The sequence below is a fragment of the Porites lutea genome, chromosome 10 (assembly GCF_958299795.1).
Source record: "Porites lutea chromosome 10, jaPorLute2.1, whole genome shotgun sequence".
Classification (NCBI taxonomy): domain Eukaryota; kingdom Metazoa; phylum Cnidaria; class Anthozoa; order Scleractinia; family Poritidae; genus Porites; species Porites lutea.
Window position 1 is genome coordinate 709,012 of NC_133210.1, and position 20,519 is coordinate 729,530.

A 20,519-nucleotide genomic window follows, 5' to 3' on the forward strand; every position below is an offset into this window, starting at 1 on the left:
TTACTGATTTTTCAGCTCTTCAGTATATAGGGCAGTGCAAATTTAACTTATTTCATCAGAAACGGTAAATAAACATGATTAAGCATTTTTACTATAAAACTTGATCTGTTCGTTGTGCCAATTAGAATAAAATTGATGTAGTGTTGACCAGTGTTAGTTCAGTTAGTGTTTTTACCGATTATACAAAAAGAAGAGCTCTTTGAAATGGCATCCGAGTGGAGTTACAAGAACCAGAATTCGACCGCACAGTCATCGGGATAAATTTCGGCGAATTTTTTATCAAGGGAAATGAACTTTAGTTCGAGATAGCGAAGAATTTGAGTTATCGGGGTTCTACTGTATTTCATTAGACTGGCTGCTGTAGCTTGCTTTTTATTGTTTTCTGATTGTTCAACGGAAAGAGAAAGGATCCTGCTCTCTTGACAAACTTGATCTCAAATCCGGCCGGCGCGCGTTCTTGATTTCTACTAACAGTTCTTTAAGTTTTGACCCGTTATAAAAATCACCGTCATCCACCCCAGGCCCTCCTCAATCCTGTCCTCTTCGCCTCTCTTTCTCCATTCTCTCAGCCTGCCAGAGTGCGTGCAGCTGTTTCTTGCCAGTCCACTCCGGAACTCTATCAGGCGTTTATATGAATTAAGATCTGACCTTGATACTTTCATCATAAACCAACACAGCAAGTGAAATAGGTGTTGATTTCTAAACAATTCCTTCTTATCAGCATTTATATGTTAATTTCAAAATTTTTTAAAAATCACTACAGAGTTTTTTAGATGTGATTTTTGGAATTGGTTAGCCTGTACACAGACATTGTTTTATTTTCCTTTTCCGTCTTATTTTCTTCTTCCCCCACCCCCACCCCCTAGTGCTGGCGGTCAATAAATCCCACGCGGTTATTAAATTTTATCACGCACGCTCGACAGACTAGAGGGTCTGTTAAGGGACCGGTCATTATTTATGTGGGGGGGTGGGGGGATTTTTTTTGTTTTAGCATCAAAGAAAAAGCGTGACCCACCCCTTTAAGCCCATTAGTTAATTCTTGACCCACCCCCATATAACTTTATATAAGAGGTGACCCACCCCCAACCCCCTTCAATCTATACCTCTATAAGGAGATCCTGTTCACTGAACGAAATCAGCATATCTTGTGGACCAGTGTGCTACTCTGCGGCCACTTCTTGTTGATGTGCCTTCTTGTATTGTTGCAGTATGGCTGTCATCATCTGAATCACTTTCGCTTTCACTTTCATCACACAAAACAAGGTCATTGTCACTGTCACTCTCATCACTGTCCTCACCAACACTGACGCTTGAAGGAAATGTAGATTCCTTTGAAGTTTCATAATAGTGTACTGTGATTCACTTGATTTTGTCGATTTTCTTTCCGTTCTTGCTAAGTTTATTATGCTCAATGTATTTGTCCAACTCGGGCACTTTCAGAGTGTCAAGCTACCCCTTCTCTACAAGTGTTTTCCAGTCATAGCAATGTACATCTTTTAAGGCTCGAACTTGCTTTTCTTTTCTTTGCTCTTGCTTACGGATCTCATTGACACTTTGCAGTTGCGACAAGCGCTCAATGTAATTCTTCACCAGTTTTTCGTCTACAATGAACTTGGAGGAAAATTCTGTGATAGCATCCGATTGACAACTTCCCTTGCTCGAAGAGCTTCTTAATATTTGATCGTGGCTGCCAATTATCAGAAATACGCTTCTTGTCATTTTCATCATTATTGGAAGAAGTATGAACGCTCAAGTATTTAAATTCAGGAATTGCAGATTGGTCTGGAATTGGTCTTGGTATTTCTTTCAATTGCTGGTCCAGTTGCTGGTCCAAAACCAGTTTAAAAAAATTGCTTTTTTATTGAAGTCATTGAACCAAAAATAGTAATTCAATTAAAAAACGAATTTTCAAACTGTTTCTGATTTGAAAATTGGAAAATTTTGATTTCAGTAAATTGAATAATGAATTCAATATCCATTATTGAAACCAATAATGATTTCTAGCTGTTCATGCTTCAGGTAGTAAAAGTTCCCAGACAGTTATATTAAGAAAAGGAAGCATGCAGGCCTTCTCAATAGGGCTTATGTTTATTGATTGATATTTGGTGCCCACATCTTTGATTCCCCATACTTAGGTTGGATTGCTACATGTGAAATCCAGTTGTGTTATATTTTATGTCCAGCATTGCATTAGAATTTATTTAGATCTTCCACATGAATTGTAGTGGGTGTGATTCTTTACAAAACACACAATGACCCACCTTCAATCATCGTGAAATTCTCTTTTGGCCCACCCCTTTTCTCTAAACAAAATAGGCCCGGCACACCCCATGATTTTTACCCCCCCCACCCCCCCCCCCCCCCCCCCCCACATAAATAATGACCGGTCCCTAACAGGCTAGGAATTGGGGCGCGATCCATTCAACCAAAATTCAGACCGGTCCGACCGGGAAAAGAGGACCACCTCAAAAGGTGGACCTGTTTTTTCGAAACTTTTCCGGTTGGACCGAACCGATCCATTGAGTTTTGGACCGAAATTTCCGGAAATTTTGGTTGAATGGATCGCGCCCTTGGTTGCCTGTACTGAAAGATCCTAAAACTAAAATCGGAAATCTTCCCTTTATCCTTTGCGATCTTTCGCATGGTCGTGGTTGGGAGACTAGGTACAAGTCATCTGACAAAGACCGCGCGCATTTGTGAGTGATTGGGAACCAAGATATATCGGCTCATTGAAAATTTATCACGAAATGGCAACGTAACGCCAAAAAACTCTCCGTTTCAAATGGCATTTGGCATAGATGCATTGTCCTTTCCTAACAGGAAGTTCAAAATTTTTATTTTGTTCATTCTTGGAACTATTTTAGTGGGTAAGTGAGGCGATACACGATAATATCATGTCACACGTGCTAGGGCTTTTTAGTAGGTTTGTTTTGTTGAATACAATTGGTCTCACGGTCTTTGTTTTCTCAAATTCCAGTTACCTGGGCCACAGTTAATCGTAACAGAACAGTCACACTCAATGAAGGGAGGTGAGAGAAGCCGAACTTTGTAATCTGGTCTGCTTACATTCAGAACTGTTTGAGTGATACATCACAGCTGATCAAGTCAATATCAACACGTTTGCATAGTAAACATATTCTTTCATTTTGTTTGGATCGTGTGCATCATGGTTTCAAAGACTTGATAATACTGGATAGACCCATAGATTTGTTATGTGTGCATTTTCTTGCGCATAGTCTATACGTGTTTGACGGTTATTTGCAGCTATTTCGAGAAAGGTTGTCGGAAAAAGTGCACGCGACAATCCCCAAAGGTATTGTGGGTGGTTTGGAGTGCACTGTTCTTCAAAGAAATTTGAAAGAATGTCACGGGATATTAATTTTGCGATGTTATGTTTGTGATTGCTAAAGGAAAGCAACAAAAGTAGGTTCCACAGCTGCAGTCGTTAGGAACAGTGTATTGATCATATCCCATATTACCTTTCGGGATTGTTGCGTGCACATTTTTTCCGACAACCTTTCTCAAAATAACTGTATAAGGAATAGTAAATGAGATTACATGCATGAGATATATTTTAGATTTTATTTAGATTATATTAGACCGCACAGAAATTTACCATCTGCTGTATTTGTTGTGTATGGTGAGCTCTAAGCATTTGTATTGATTCAGTTTAGTTCTGGTTTCATTTATTTCATTTTCCATTTCTTTTCTTCTTTTTTTTTTATTGACACTCATCTCCATGCATTACATGTTCAATACACAAAATAAAGTAAAATATAAAGTTTGGTTAATTTATTGAACCACAGATGAAGCAGAACCTCAACAAATTAAATACTTGCAGTTTTTACTAAAATTTTCCCCCAGCTTAACGAGGTGTATATTTCCTATAACTACAAACATTTTTATCTCGGAGTCTTCCAGATGGTGCATAAATCTTCTGCTCCAGCGCAGCTCACCTAATCTCCTGGATAAAATTGGTTTTTGAGCTTCTCTGTCCTTTAGTTTGGAAATTTGCCATTTTTTTTCCAAAATTGGAAACATCTTTTGATTCATAGTGAAGTTTCTGGAGCATTTTTGCATGTATTTCATCACTGACTGTAAAGATTATTTTATCATTCCCATGTTTTAATTTTGGGAACTGGGTCAATTTTTGCTTCTTGGGGACGGGAGGTTGGGGGCTCGGTTGTCGATATCCAGAGGTTGGCACCTCTGCAATGGATGGGTTTTGCACAGTGGTAAGTACATAATATAAATAAAAACAGGCTAAGAACTGTATTGCTAGTAAAGCATGGTGTCCACAGGATCATTTTATTGCTAAAAAACCTTCAGCTATAGATCACAGTGAGAATTGTTAAAATAATAGAAATGAATCTTTTATAAAATGATGGTAGCAATTAATCAAAGCATTCATTGTGACAGCAGTCACTGAGATAAACTTATATTCTCTTTTAAGGGTGCATCGCATGAGATTGCTTAGATCAAAGAACATTTTTCAGCAAATTTTTTTTTTTTTTTCAGGATCTCCCAAAGAGTTTTAGATGATTTGAAGAAAGATTTAGAAAAATTTAATATAGAGGTACATAGTGATAAAATAGGAAGTAGAAATCCACTTAAAGACATGAATTCTCAATTACCTAGTCCCTAAAACCAATGTATGCTGTAGATATTTGTCGGGGAACCAACTATAAATATTATTGTCAAGTTACCTTAGAAATTGTAGTTATTAGTGAAAGTATATATTGCAGATTGTCAAAATTCCAGGTTTGAGTTTTTGACGCTAATAATGAAGCATTACTAGCCTGCCATGCTGCAAGCAATCTCTCTCTCTTGGGTCTTTTCAAGGATCTCATGCTAATTTGGGATTTGTTTGTAATGGCTAGCCCATGTTTGGGCTCATTGAGGTGTGAGAAGTCCTGCAAAACTACCACTCATTTTTTTTAAATTTAGAAGTAAAACATTATCTTTTGTTTTCCATTTCAGATAAATGAGAAAATAAGGCCATTAGACCTCAGAATAACAAATTTAGAAAACAAGTATGTTGATGTGATTGATGATGCTTGCATATTTGTATTACTTGGTATAATTTACGGTTTTAAAATTGTTGTTGTTTTTTTTCTTTTGTGAATAAATATCTGTGGACGTCTATAGCAAGCAGGGTGCATGGGGGCAAGGGGCTTGATCATGTTCCCTTTTGTCTGAAAAAGCAGCCACTATTTTTTTATGGAGTTATCTGTAAAATCTATCCTCTTGGTCCTTATGTTTATCCCATCTAACTTAAGAAGCTTATAGTACCAAAATAAATATCAATAATAGCTGTTTTAATCAACATTTATGGACACAGAATTATACTCTCAATGTTTTTAACTAATGAGCAAATAGTATCTATGTACCTGGCAGGTCTCCAGGCCCCCCTCTTTCCCTAAGTGTTTGGATCTCATGGCTCTGACAAAAAAACTTTAATACCAGCTTGTCCTTTGAGCAAGCAGCAGTCACATGTTGCTTGTCCAGGGCCACTTCTTGCTTACATGTATTTAACAAATCGTCCACAAGATTCCATAGTCTACACTCTTATAGACCATAGAAATGACGTCATAAAATGTTCAAAACTCAAGTGGAACCACAAGCTGCAGGCGGGTGGTTTCACTGCAAAGTAGTAGCATCATTTCTATGGCCTATAAGAGTGTAGACCATGAAAAATTGTGGTTGATTTGTTTTTTATACAGTAACATTTATTTTTTTACGAAAAATCAAAATCAAAACAACCAGCACTGTGTGACATGTTACATCATTTCCATGGTCTTTTCTCTCTTAGACCATAGCTCTTGACCAATCAGTGCAAGAGGATTCGCTCAGTTATTGTAAAAATCCCAGTTAATGATTTTGTGAGAGGATTATACTTGCCTAAGTCCTTGCCTATGGCAAGTAAGCTTTAAAATTTACTTGCCAAGCAAGAAAATCTACTTATCCCACACTACCGGATGGGAATTTTTTGGAGTCCTGCTCCTCTGCATGAATATGAATACCTCTCTATTATGGACAGTTATTTTTGGTTCCTTAAAATACAAGACTTTATACCTGCAGCCTTTTGTCTACAATGTGGACACCCTCTAAATACCTCTTCATTGTAAACAGTTGCAAATGGTCCATCTCAGTAATAAAATGAGTAATTTGCATTAGCTCTAGTTACTTCTAAATTGCATTTACCACTGCATGTACATGTAAAACTCATTGTAGCCTACATTTGTAAAGTTTTGTACTGGCAACAAAGGGTGAATGCTAGAACGTAGACTTTAGCTAATCTACATGTAACGTGAGATGTATGTTGGTTTTTGTTCACAAACAGGGATAGAAAATACCCTCCAGTAAAATATTTAGCAGAGAAAGATCGAAAAAGAATTCTGGTGAGTCCAACTTTAAGTGTGTGTTTATTTTAAATTTCTAGATTGAAGTAATGTCCAGTGTGTAAATAAAGTCAGTTTTACAGCTTGCCATTTGGCACTAGCCCAAAAGTCATTTCAACAAGCTCCCAAAAAATTTTGATGAGCATTGATTACAGTTCTTCTGTTATTTGAATTCCCCGAAAAACTTCACTTTCCCGTTGGGCAAGAATTCACTTCCTAATAGCAAAATCAACTAGCCCCGGTAGGCTATAGGACTCTACTTTCTTGGTACTCTGAAATGTCATTTACATATTTTTATAAATTTAAAGTTACATTGCATGAGTCAGAACTTTACTTTTCAATTTTTGCTGTGTAAATTAAAGATTTTAGATTGTCATAAATTTTTAGATTACAGGTGGAGCAGGATTTGTGGGATCCCACCTTGCTGATGCTTTGGTGATGGCAGGACATGAGGTACCATCTTTCATAAACAGTAATAAAAAGCTAGTGTACACACCGGGCGGGGGGGGGGATGGGTGGACTCCCTATAATGGCCTTTATGGGAAGGCTCTGCCTAAAAGGGGTACCTTTTTAGGCCTTATGTACCTTAAATCCTCTGTTAAGCCCCCCCCCCCCCTCCCCTCTCTAATAAGCCCTCCCTTTTTAGGGGAAGTAAGTTGATAAGCCCCCTGTGTCTTTTAAGCCCCCCTCCCCTCCCCCTTATTATTATTCACTGATAAATGATAGACTTTATTAATCAATTACAGTTTATGACTGTAAAACTTTGTATGGACTGATCCAGGATGGTTTATTCACCAGGTGGAAGAGTCCAGATTTGTTTTTATCCTTTGGCTGCATGACCTCCAACCATTGTCCTTGAGCTTTTCCACTTTGCATCCTAGTTTTTTTATGGAGAACTGATACCATTGTCTTTGCTAAGTTAAATAAGCCCTCCCTCTTAAATAAGCCCCCCTCAAATGACTGTGTTTCAAATAAATAAGCCTGAGCCGGGGGGGGGGGGGGGTTGATTTACGGTATATGAAAGGGAAGGAATTTCACTAGTTGAAGTATATGAAAGGGTAGGGAATTTTGTTATTTTGGTCCATAAAAAGGCCCTAAAGGCCTAACAGATGCATTTTATGAAAAGTGAAGAAAAACGTTCTGGTTTGAGGTTTATTCACATCTTAAAGAGAGTGCAATAGGTTACTTCCATTAGTTCAAAAAACCCTCACTTTCAAAATGAGGCTACATGCACAACCTTTCTAGTGAAAATGAGTTTTATTTGCATGAGAATGAAAAATGATTTCCATATCAAAGGCTGAGCACCTACCCTTGTTTTGAAACAGAGGCCGGGGGAACTCAGAAATGGCCTATTACGGCAGTTAAAAGTTTTAAGCTAGGTATGTGAAAGAGGTGCCTCCATTTGGCAATAGAAGATATACAATTTTGTGCCAATAATGGTATATGTAAGGATAATGAGGAGTTGGACTTTGGGCCACAAAGCTTCCCCATAAAAAACTTTGTTGAGTAGCCCCCGCAGGGAGACTAATTTTCAAAGTAAAAATGAAAGGCACAGATCGATTATGCGCAAATGTATTTTTAAAATAGAATAGCCATCGTCATCATCATTGTCATCATCATCGACATCATGCTACAGATCACTGTCCAGACTACATGTAGACCATAATAATAATTAAAATGTAACTTGAAGTCATAATCAGGCAGAGTGTACTGTAAAATAATATTAATACAGTCAACTCCCTATTAAGATGGACAGTCCTTCAGGAATGGCTTTGACCATCTGTCTTAGAGAGGCATCCTGCTTATGGAGAGTGGAGGTATAACAGTGGTTTTAAAGCTAAACCAATTGTCAATGAATACACATCTGTTTAAACTTGTACAAAAAAGCTTAAACTGGAACATTTCACCCTCATTTCAGTTTTGAGTTATTTTCCCTACTTAAAGCACTTCACTAATGGTTTTAAATGTGTCTGTTGTCTGTGTTAGAGAGGTGTCCGTCTTATAGAGATTATAGTTAAGTAAAAGGACTGATGAACGTCAGGAACTATAAACACCAGGTGTCCATCTAAAAGAGGTGTATGTTAAGAGAGAGGTGACTGCAACTAGAAGTAAAACAGTTGCTTTATGTTAATTTCAGGTAACAGTTGTAGATAACTTTTTCACAGGAAGGAAAAGAAATATTGAACACTGGTAGGAATAAATCTTAAACATTGCAATGCACTAAGAATTGAGTTTCAAGTTTAGTTTGTATTATCTAGTCAGATGAAGCTTACAGTAAGTGCATATTATATTATTTTGTTGACTTGTTTTGCAGGATTGGGCATGAGAACTTTGACCTTTTAAATCATGATGTAGTTGAACCTCTTTTATTAGAAGGTGGGTGACTTTAACATATGATTCATGTACTCGCTGCAGCCAATCGTAAGGTGCAATGTTTTGATTAGCTGTCTTAACTTTAGAGCATTCTTCCTGATCCAGCTGTGTTCATGCTATTGTAAAGAATGACATTTAGTAGTGAGGTAACTGGCAACTTTTTCAAGCATTTTAAGTACTTCTTCTTTGACTGATTAATACAGGATATCTGTTCTTCAGCTGATGTAATAATGGCTGTAAGCTGTGGTTATTTTCTTGATGACTGGTTTTTATAGCAAAGAATGGAACGCATTGAAAACACACTTAATTTTTTTATAGCTGTCAGTGTGACCCCAAAAAGGTCAGCTACATGTATGTTTTATAATCACAGATTAACAAAATTAATTATATTGTGTTTTCTTTACAAATATTAAATTTTATTACTGACTGTCTTTTGACATTTTAACCTCTTAATTAATCAATGCAACTGGGTCACTAGAAATTATTATTTAAAGTTTAGCTGTTTCACACTCCTAATTAGACTTAGTTAGCCTTCAGGTCAACCTCTCATACAGATCAGGTATATGTTACAGGTCAAAATTGAATTCAGGTAAAAAAATTCGAGCCTAAAGTAGGTTGATTCTCAATTTCCTATGTACATAATCATGCATAACTTCTGATCTTAAACGTCTACCTAGGTTAAAAATTTTTACCTGAATATAATTTTGACCTGTAACTCACATACAGCAAATACACTGAAGGCTCACACACCCAAAATACACTTTTTTTTTTAACTGTGTGATATGGTAATTGTTTTTATGATGTTATTCTCACAGTTGATCAGATTTATCATCTGGCCTCACCAGCATCACCTCCTAATTATATGTACAATCCTATCAAGGTAAAACAACTTTCCACAATCCTTTGAATCTTTAGTGAAAAAATGTACGAAAGGGCACTTGAGAGAAGTAACCTAAATTTGCAAACTTTTCCGGGGAAGAAAGCTTTCACACCCTCCTAGAGGCTTGCATGTTCAGGACTGGTATTACATGTAACAGCTTTGCAGCTTAAAAGAGTCTCCTTATTTTCTTTCAATAGGGACTGGAATGTCTGCCAGTGCATCCCTTGCTGACTCTAGAATGGTGGTTTTGAGCCATCTGAATGAGTAACTTACTGCTAAGAGCCTGTTAGATAAATGATCACCAATGTTGTGAATGAACTAGAAGTATGCACACTGCAGTTTACCATGTTTTAGTGCTAAAGGTATCATGTGCACCATCCAAAAATAGTACAGTATATAGGTAGTGATTTTCTTGTTTTTCCATTTTTGCAGACAATCAAGACAAACACAATTGGAACCCTTAATATGCTTGGTGAGATTTTTATTTTTTAGTCATTGTTATGCCAGTGCGTCCACTGCACTAGAGTGTTGCTGGTACATGTTTTCCCACTTTCAGCTGACACGCGTCAGTAGAGCAAGAAGTCATTAAAGCGCTTAGAGCAGCAATTTATAAGCGCTATATAAATTCCATTATTATTATTATTATTATTATCATTGAGATTTTATGCTTGTTAGCTTATTGTCTGCCAGCAGGCCATGCCCTGTTCATGGGAAATAACTCATAATTTTGTTTTTTCATTTGAAGGACTTGCTAAGAGGGTGCATGCCAGACTTTTATTGGCTTCAACATCAGAAGTGTATGGAGGTTAGTTTATGTTAACTAAGAAAAAATAATATTGTAATTAGATTTTAATTATGATTAGTGTAGTTTAAAATTAGTAACTCTAGTTTTGCTGTCAAACCAACAAAACTGTGAACACTTGAAATATTTGAGGAATGTCTATTGTGTTGTGACCAATCACAGCAAAGATCAGGACATGCAAGCAAGCCACAAAACCACAAACTAATTAACGTTCTTGCTTGTGGTTTTAGTTTTCTCGCGACTGATTAGCTTTTTTCTTGCAACACTGGTACAGTAACATTCCAGAAATATTTCTGGTGTTCACGGTTTCACCATTTTGACATTAACCGCATCACTGCACGCAAACATGCTCTAATACAATTGAACCACCATTAATCGGCCACTCTCAGGGTACTGGCAAGTAGTGGCTTAATCGAAGAGGCCGCTTCATCATATTCTTGAAATATAGGCAAACTACGCTGCCGTGTAAGAGGTGACAACAGTGGGACAACTCTCGTTGGGAAGGTCAAAAACACAAACAGACAATGATTAAGGTTATCAACCTCATTAATTATTGGAATGGTTACACAATCAAATTTTAAATTTGGACGTACACTGTAGGAGTGCAGAACACCAAACTGGTTGCCTTTGTCTTAAGTGCTTAACTTTTAATAAGGGTTTCTTTTACCCATTGTCACTTGTTACCAACTATGCTTTACCAAATTTGAAAGACAAATGCCAAAATAATTACATTTGACCCCAGTTGCACGAAAGAGACAACAGAAGGCTCAGTAGCTTGAATTTTTTGTTACAATGACCTTTTAATAGAGGGGAAAAGAGTGGAAGATTTCACATGTTTTCACACATTTTACTCATAAAAGACAGGGAAAGAATTATAGCAACAGACAGACAGGGAAAGAATTATAGCAAAATACCACTCTCTGCAGATGACAAATGCTATTAGAGCCAGGAACATCTGCTGGAGCAAAAACCTATTGACCAGCACCCTTCCAAACCTCTTATTTCATTGGTCCCTTTAACATGCACTACATATTGTTTTCGGGGATAGGGGCATTGTTATCCCTATTGTTTCCCCAGCCAATCACAAACCTTGCTTGGAATCGGTGCAGGTCGGCGCCTAAAAACATCCCTTTATATCCTAAATTTGCCAAGGAACAGGGAAAATATTGAAGATGGTATGTTCCCAGCAATCAAATCAAAGCAAGCTAAGCATGATTTTAAGTGGTAAGTATTTTAAATGAATAATGAAGCAATTATTGGATTCAGCTAGCTTTCCTATGATTATGAAGAATTAAGGATGAGGTATATAATACATGTAGCCTTCTCAATCTGCATATATCTTCATAAATTATCATACTCAGCCTCATTCAATAATTGCTAATAATTAAGTGTTCCATGCAATAAAAACTTGCATACTGTGCCTACTGTTTTATTTATTTATTTGTTTGTTTGTTTTTTTTACATTTACATGGTCATCTTTGTGGTTTCTAGATCCAGAGGTAGGTTTAGAATTATGTTGTATCTAATCTGTTGCTTTGCTTTAACTCTATTTGTGTCAGTTGAAACACGTGCGGAGAATAACTGCTCAATTTTGTGACAAGTAATTTTGTTTTCTTGCCGGTCGTAGAAAATTTCAGTTTCACACCATACTGGTCACTGAACTTGTCGACACTGCTAAATGTAACAACAAAAAAGATGAATACAAAGGCAATAATTTTTAAGTTTTATTATAAACAAGCAAACATTTGCAAGCATCTTCTGTCATTGGCAATTCAATTGTGGCAATTTGTTTGGCTTATTCATAATTATTTCTTTTCTATCTTAGAAACATCCACAGCGAGAAGATTATTGGGGCCATGTTAATCCAATTGGACCTCGAGCATGTTATGATGAAGGAAAACGTGTTGCAGAGACTATGTGCTATGCATATGCCAAACAGGTACCTAAAAGAACATAGAGTATTTCTCACAGACAGGTACCTAACAGGACATAGAACACTACTTGCGCGTGACTAACTGCTCTTCAGGTGTTTCTTTTGTGTAATTTTTAGAATTTTTGGATTAAAGAAATTAATTCGAGCTCAACTTGTGTCTTTTATGGTAATATTTTATATTTTTATGAAGACGGCAACAAAATCTTTGCTCTTTGCTCTTTGTTAATGCTAGGAACATGTGGAAGTTCGTGTGGCAAGGATATTCAACACATTTGGACCAAGAATGCATATGAATGATGGTAATGATATTGTGCGTCACGGTATTTCTGTTATCAGTCCGTGAGATTGCTCGCCAAAGGAGACTTTGTTTTTTTGTTTTGGTTAGTTAAGGTGACAGCTGTTGACCCGACAAAAGAAAAAAAAGTTCGTTTTTCAGTGTTTATAGCCATCATCCTTTTTTACATTTAACAATAATCATTGACAGATTCTGATAATGGACAATCCAGTCAGAGGCCTTAACTTGGGAATATTTGTGCACCTTACCTTTAAATTTCATAGGGATTATACTCCTTTAATGATTTTTTGAATATTGCTAATGAAGATAAATTGGAGGGGATGTCAAAAATTATAGAGAAGAAAAGGATACTTAAGATTTGAAGTGGAAAATGAGAACTTAAAGTGAACAATAATTGTTCACTTCAAGATTATTAGTAGACAAAGATCAGATACTCCTGATTACAGCTGTAACTTGTTTGTATACCCTTTTCTTCTCTTTTCTCTTTCATTCTCAGTACCCTATGTGAATCAAGCCATGTGAATTTTGTTTCGTTTTCTTTTTTTCTACACAGGTCGTGTTGTTAGCAATTTTATCATGCAGGCTCTAGAGGGCAAACCTTTAACTGTAAGTTAAAACAACAAACAAACAAGGATGATAGTGTTTGTTAATGATATATGAAATAAATCATATGCAGTGTTTGTTTGCCAGTATAACTGTATTTGTTCTAAAGTAAGTCATATGTCATTGTTTTCTAAAGCTTTATATCTTTTGTAATATTAGTGGATATTTTTAGGGTATTAAAAGAAATTGTTGGAGATCGCTGTTAAAGGCGAGTGGGCTTCCTGGATAAATATTATTATTATTATTGATAGGATCTCTTGTTTATGTTATTTGTGAATCAATTTAGACAAGTGACTTTGCCCAGTGTCCTTATTTCTATAGTGAGAGCCAGACTGGATAAATTTTCTCACTAGGTAGAAAAATTAGACATTACCGTCGGGTGGAAAAAGTTATTGTCAGTTTGTGGTTGTTTGGATTGCCATTCATGATTGGCTAGTGTGGAGTCACGTGAGAACTTGTTAAAAGTCCCCCAAGGTTCAGTTGTTGGTGAGGTGCAGAAAACAATTATTTTAATCGTTTTCTCCATTTCACGAACAACTGATCTTTAAAAATATCACCGCTGTGGATGAGATATCGACAGGTAAAAGGCACCCGTTTTGCGAAAATCCTATGCAGAACAAATTAGGGGACCTGTAAGAAAGTACTGCACGAGAACATAAGATCACCCTGTGTTGAATTGTAAAGGCTTTTCGTACCGGGAAGGGGGGGAGGGGGCTTTGAGATTTCCCTCACACAAAGAAATGCTGGATACTTTTTTCTCTCGCTAATTAGATTCAGTTTAGTAACCGCCAAATAAACAGTCGTGATAGGATTCGTGATGTTCTGATGTCACTTTCTTTTTTTATCCAGGTTTATGGAAGTGGGAAACAGACAAGATCATTCCAGTATATCAGGTGTGTGTTATAATTATTATTGTCAGGCAAAGTCTACTCTTTCATTGTGAACTTAAATTTACACAATGCGCTACTGACCAAGTGAGTTCAAGATGGCTGGATTATGGCGATGTTCTTTTTTGAGTTTTTGCTGACCGAGACGATGTTGAGGTCAATAAAAACGAACAAGCTTGGTCAATAAGGATTTATTATATGGCTAAAAAGAGAACTTTTACTTGCGGTACCAACGCGGGAAATCCCGAGTGGGTAAGATGGGCGCATGTTGGCTTCTTGGGTAGCCAATCAGAATGTAGAATTCGCCTCATCTTGCCCACTCGCAGATTCAGCCATATAATAGAGACATTAATTGACTTACCACGTTTGTTAACATTTTCCTAAGCTCGATTTCATGAATCCTTGGATTTCAATTAAGTATCGCACTCATAATCAATGCGCATTCGTTGCCAGACTCTCAGTCCTGTCTTATCTCTGTCCTCATACCTCTCTCCCTTTTTTCATTTTTAGTGATCTTGTAAATGGCCTTATACTTCTAATGAACAGTAACTTCTCCGAGCCTGTTAATATAGTAAGTATAAAGTGGATTTTGATCGTCACGTGCCACAGGGCTTACGAACACGTGACGGCTCAATTTGCTGTCACTCACCCTATTATTACGGACAGACTGTCAAGAGTTAAGCCGGTTTTCTAAGTTGTTAACCCTGGAAAATCATGGACTAATTCACCTTTATAAATTTGCCCGTCAATTTTGTTCGGTACACAAAGCTAAAACTCAACTATTCTCTGACTATAGGAACGAATAATTTAAAAACTAAAAGCTCTTCCTAAGATTTTATAGCAAATGACTTTCAGACAAACGTACTCCCACTTCCACCTCATCTCAGTTACTAGTGATACAAAATAATGACTTACGTACTTAAGCGAACTGTCTCCTCCGCAGAGACCTCTTTGTGTCTTAGGGAGCCTGGGGAGAAGGGAAAAGAAAGCGCGCGGAGCACGATGGGAAGGGGAAGAGAGGAAGCTCCCGCCTTTTCCCTCTTCCCATCGTCCCCCGCGCGCCTTATATTTTTCGATTATTGTTATTTCTACTGGGATACCCAGCGAGTGTAATCTGAAACCCTTCCACGGTTTTTTCAACTTTTGACATGGACAAGTTAGGGAAAATCCCCCGACACCACTGGAAAAAGCACCTTAAAATTAGTAAACTTGACAAGTTTGAAAGTGATAATTATGTCTTAAGGGAGCGAAGGTATAACGCCGCAAAGTTGCGAAAATTTACAGACGTTTGTATTTTGGGGGGCAATTTTGCCCCCCTCCCCCCCCCCCCCCCCCCCCCCCCCCCAACATGCAAACGTCTGTAAATTATCGCAACTTTGGGGAACTAAATCTTCGACAGTTGTCAAAAAATCATTTTCAAACTTGGCTATTTTACTAATTTAGAGGCGCTCCTCCCAGCAGGGTCAATGGATTGTCCCTAACTTGTCCATGTCAAAAGTTAAAAAAAAAACGTGGAAGAGACTATTCATATCAAAGCTGGTTGTTTTTAGGGGAACCCGTCAGAACACACAATAATGGAGTTTGCAGAGATGATACGAGATGCTGTAGGTAAGCGGCGGACGAGTATTGAAAAACCACAGGTAGCCCAAGCTCGAAATATGAGCATCGGCGAGCATCGGTACTGTTGCGTAACATTCAAAATATAAGGATTTGTATGGGAAAAAAACCTATCGTTTCTGTAACCTACGAAAATAAAAGGATTTCAATAAAAAACAGCTTACCTTACTTAAAATGTGTGTTAAAGGTAAACCTTTATATAGAGAGAAAACCGTTTACATAAAAACCCATAAAACAGCCATAAATCGGCCCGTGGACCACACAGAGGAGACGTAACACACATTTTAAGTAAGGTAAGCTGTTTTTTATTGAAATCCTTTCATTTTCGTACGTTACAGAAACGATAGGTATTTTTCCCATACAAATCCTTATATTTTAGATGTTACGCAACAATGGCGATGCTCGCCAATGCGCGCCGATGCTCATATTTCGAGCTTGGGCTACCTGTGGAAAAACAAAAGTGAAAAAAAAATATATTAGAGTTATATCACATGTCAGATATTGTCGAAATGAGATACCAGTAATTAATCTTGTTTAGAAAAAGAAAGAAACCGTTGTCTTGTGTTCACGTCGTCCATACTTACTTAGGCCGGGAATCACCCCGAGCCAAACGTCCTCCGTAAATGATAAAATTAGGACATTTTACGTCGTAGTCGTGTAGTGACGGCAAAGAAATGTGCTAAGTGTAGTGCACGTGCCGTTCTGTTTTGCTTATTTCAGGTGGGAAGACACCGATTTTAAACCTCGCAAAAATGGAGGATGATCCACAGAGACGTAAACCTGATATAACTCGCGCTAAAGTCATACTTGGATGGGAACCACAGGTAACTTTGATTAGTTCATATCAAAGTTATAGTATTGTTTAGCAGCATTCAGAGACTCGTCGAGTTGATCCAAACCAACAGCAAAGAACGTGTCATTTGAATTGCAGTTCACATACAAGTGAAGCCACACTAGAACGATTCCGTAGTTCAACGCTGTTGAATATATATTGATGGAACACTCTTGCTTTCTCTATCTTCTTTTAGGTTTCTCTGAATATAGGCCTCAACCGAACGATTGAATATTTTAGAAGGGAACTGGACAAATCGAAGAAGTCTAAGTTGGTTGACTTATAGCGCCAAGAATTATGAAGAAATATTAAATGACAGTCACTGCACAGAAGTCGCGGAGCTGCAAAATTACGCTGGTGAAGTGCATGCTGGAGAGAGAAATACGTGCAAAAAATGTGACAAGGCTGAAAATGCCACTTTATGCTTAAAGCAACTAAACACTCATTTTTCAGTAGTGTTTTGCTTCATTGTCTTTTTCAAGAAAATAATGGACAAAGATGGATATGGCACAAATAGCAACTTGTTGCAAAGGCAGCTTACTTAAAAGCTGTGTTTTTTTATTTTTTGAACGTGTAGCGCTTTGTTTGCTTTTCAATGTAAATTAAGAGGAAGAAAAGAGACTTACCCTGAGGAATCTACAGTTCGGCAATTTATCTTCTCTGTTAAATCGCTGTAAAATCGCAGCAACATTTGCTACCAGAAGCGCAACAAGGACACGAAAGGGTAATTTATACTGGGCAATAAAGAAAAGTGCCTGTATCAATTGAATGACCATATATTTTCAAAGAATTATCTATGAAAATAGAAAACGTTTAAAACGTGATATTATTTACACATTTTAAAACACTTACTAGAACTAAAAAAAAATGGCTGTACATCTGCTAATAAAATATAAAATATATAGTATATATTCAGCTAGAAAAAAGTACATTGTTAAATCAGGAGCAGAAACTAGCCCGAAATTCATCCGATTGCTTCGAGTCGTTTTCTCCTGTCAACAACGTCGTTACTGAGGGAGTAATAACGACTCGAAGTAATCGGATGAAATTCAAGCTAGAGCAGAAACGTGAGTGGTAAAAAAAACGAACCAATGAACTAATTACCTAACTGAATTCTAGTCTTCAGTGCGAACAAATCGGCGAAAACGTGGGGTCTTTCTTGAGGGACCGTTATCACAAAAGAATCCAAAGAACCAATTCAAACAATAGAGTTCAGTCTCCTGGGGGCTTTAATGTTTAGTTGCATTGTTTTATAGAGCGTTTTTACATGACGTCACAGCGACCATATTGGTGTTCTCAAACAATAAAACGGCGGCCATGTTGGTGTTCTAAACCAAGAACTCTTTTAATCTGTAAACACTTTCTTTTGTTCCAATAAGTGCTTCATAGATGCTGGTCACGTGAGTGAAAACGCTCTATTGTAATCTGTGCCTCGGTACCTACAGAAGGAACCAAAACAGGCATACGGATCATCGTTTACGCCGTTTGTTGTTCACATATTAATTTTATACGAAACGGAACGGCGCGAATAATTTGATTTTCAATATCCAAACCTCAGACGATTCCCCTGTGTAAATAGTAGGAACCGTCTTCTTCCTGCAGGGGAACAATAGAGAGGAGAAGTCGTTACGTCGCATTACCATGGTAACAAAATTTCTCGGCCCAGTCAGCTCGAAGCATGGTTAGCGTTAACCAGCGTTTAATACCTTGACAACGTATTGGTTTTGATACTCCATGCTTTGAGCAACTCACCCCTGGATCTTAGCAAACAGTTAGGTACTGCAATGTGGCGGAAAAAAACGAACAAATTGACATGTATAACTTTCCTGTGAATCTTTGCACTCAGAAACGGTAGCCCAAACTTTACTTTCATCGTTCGACAATACAAATAGCCGTCGCTTTCAAAAAAATGTGTTGAGATCCGGGAATTTTGAAGGAATTTTGCAGGAATCTTGTCACCATGGTAACGTAACGTTAAACTTTTCTTGGCCCAAGCTGTTATGGGAGAGGTTAAGCTTCCCGTTTACGTCAAACGGCAAACGCGGATCTGTATTGCGTGACCAAGTTTTCCCGTAACTTGTCGTTTACTGTTCATTATTTCTACACAGAAATCAGCATCCTCGGAGACCCAGGGGCATATAAAGGGGGCGAGGGAAAGTCTAAACGGACGGAAAAATGTGGCACGAAGAAAAGGAAAGAACGGCGAGAAGAGGCCCTGGGGACAATGTCTTACCAGACCAGTTCCAAACGGTCGCCGCCGTTCTGGCTTCTGATTGGTGCCAGAAAAACACAAGTTTTCTGGCACCAATCAGAAGCCAGAACTGCGGCGACCGTTTGGAACTGGTCTGGTAAGACATTGTCCCCAGGGGCTCTTCCCGCCGTTCTTTCCTTTTCTTCGTGCCACATTTTTCCGCTCGTTTAGACTATCCCTCGTCCCCACTATCTGCCCCTGGGTCTCCGAGGATGATAGATCAGTAGTTTCACGCAATTTTTTTATCCACAAGAATTGTTTTGAACCTTTTCATCTGCTCATTTCATATTCTGAGAAATTCTCAACTGGAATCCGACGTTTGCCGTTTGCCGTATACGTGAAGCTTAAACTCTCTATGGTCTTCTTTAGAAAATAAAAAGTAAACTGTGGGAGGAAGACGCTGTTGATGTATTTTAGAAAATTGTCATTATTTTATGATAAGTTTTTATTTCTTGGAAATGATTGCTATTTTCATTGATGTGTTTGCTCCGAGATGGGCACGCGGGCCCCAAAACTTAGCACGTTTTCCCTCCTGGGACCCTTGCATTACCCCTGGGTATTGAGCGTAGTATTTTAAAAATGCTTTGCGAACATCAGGATCACTGGTCGACCTCACTGATCAGATCGCTTTTCTTTGCGTTCATGCCCCGAGAGGGCATACATACTTGCGTTTTTCGCCCCCCCCCCCCCCCCCCTTCCCCTCAGCGACGAAAACCCGGTTTGCTGCACTTCTTCTCATACGCGGGAATTATTTTCGCCCTCATCTTAGTATTCCCGCGTGTGCCATAGAGGGGCAGCATACCAATGAAAATTCTCCTACTATCAGTATTTAACATAGTCTGCTACACAGCCGTTTTTAGTGTCGTCACGCAACGCTCCTCCCCACTAAAAACGGTTGTGTAGCAAACTATATTTAACACTTCTAGTGGTTTTTTGTTTCCAACAAACTGCTTATGGCGCAAAAACAACTTTCTAGGAATGAACAGGAATGTGTTGTTTTAGTTTCCTGTGATCCAGTTGGTTTATTTTGTTAAGGTGGCCCCAGGAGTACAGTTGTCGCACTGTGTTATCGTTTGTCATTGTTTTTTTTTTTTTCACGAAAGTTTGCGATGGGCCTTTTGCAGAGAAACTGTCACATGGGACAAAAACACCTCGCTGGAAGGCGAACGATGTGGTGTGGAATTAGAAAAACAAGGAGATTACATTATTCAAAAAGCTGTAATGTCCTTTCTTTTCAAGGTCCCTCAGCGTTGTTTGCCATTCAGCAAGGTGTTTTTTTGTGCTCTATATGTAACCGTTTTCTTTGCAAAGGGCCCCTGATTTGAGGCGTTTTCAGTCAAACCTTCGCCTCCGTCTCTTTGCGAACTCAGGAATGGATTTACGAACCTTACTTCACAAGCTACGCAAAGAAGTATCCTGTTCCTTGTGTATGAGCCCGTTTACTGATCCAAAAATATTGCCGTGCTTTCATACATTTTGCCTCCATTGCTTAAATGAGCTTCAGCAAGCGAGTAGCGGCATTCATGGCGAGATTACATGCCCAGAATGTCGCAGGAAGTTTCAAGTTCCTGGGAGCGGTTATCCTAAGGAGTTGCCTGCCAACTTTCAAATGAACAGTTTGGTGGAAGTCATCAGGGCCATTCCA

General features: G+C 38.1%; 1 protein-coding gene across 1 annotated transcript; it reads left to right on the forward strand.

The window, feature by feature from the left end:
- Positions 1-2,705: 2,705 nt before the first annotated feature.
- On the forward strand, positions 2,706-17,383 carry LOC140949880 (UDP-glucuronic acid decarboxylase 1-like). Its single transcript, XM_073399022.1, has 20 exons — positions 2,706-2,867; positions 2,978-3,029; positions 4,519-4,576; positions 4,981-5,033; positions 6,344-6,401; positions 6,789-6,854; positions 8,539-8,591; positions 8,716-8,777; positions 9,590-9,654; positions 10,087-10,126; positions 10,400-10,459; positions 11,948-11,955; positions 12,282-12,395; positions 12,622-12,688; positions 13,238-13,290; positions 14,137-14,180; positions 14,685-14,745; positions 15,725-15,782; positions 16,512-16,615; positions 16,820-17,383. The coding sequence occupies exons 1-20, from the start codon at positions 2,783-2,785 to the stop codon at positions 16,907-16,909; spliced, it is 1,251 nt and encodes a 416-aa protein (XP_073255123.1). The 5' UTR covers positions 2,706-2,782; the 3' UTR covers positions 16,910-17,383.
- The last annotated feature ends 3,136 nt before the right edge of the window (positions 17,384-20,519 follow it).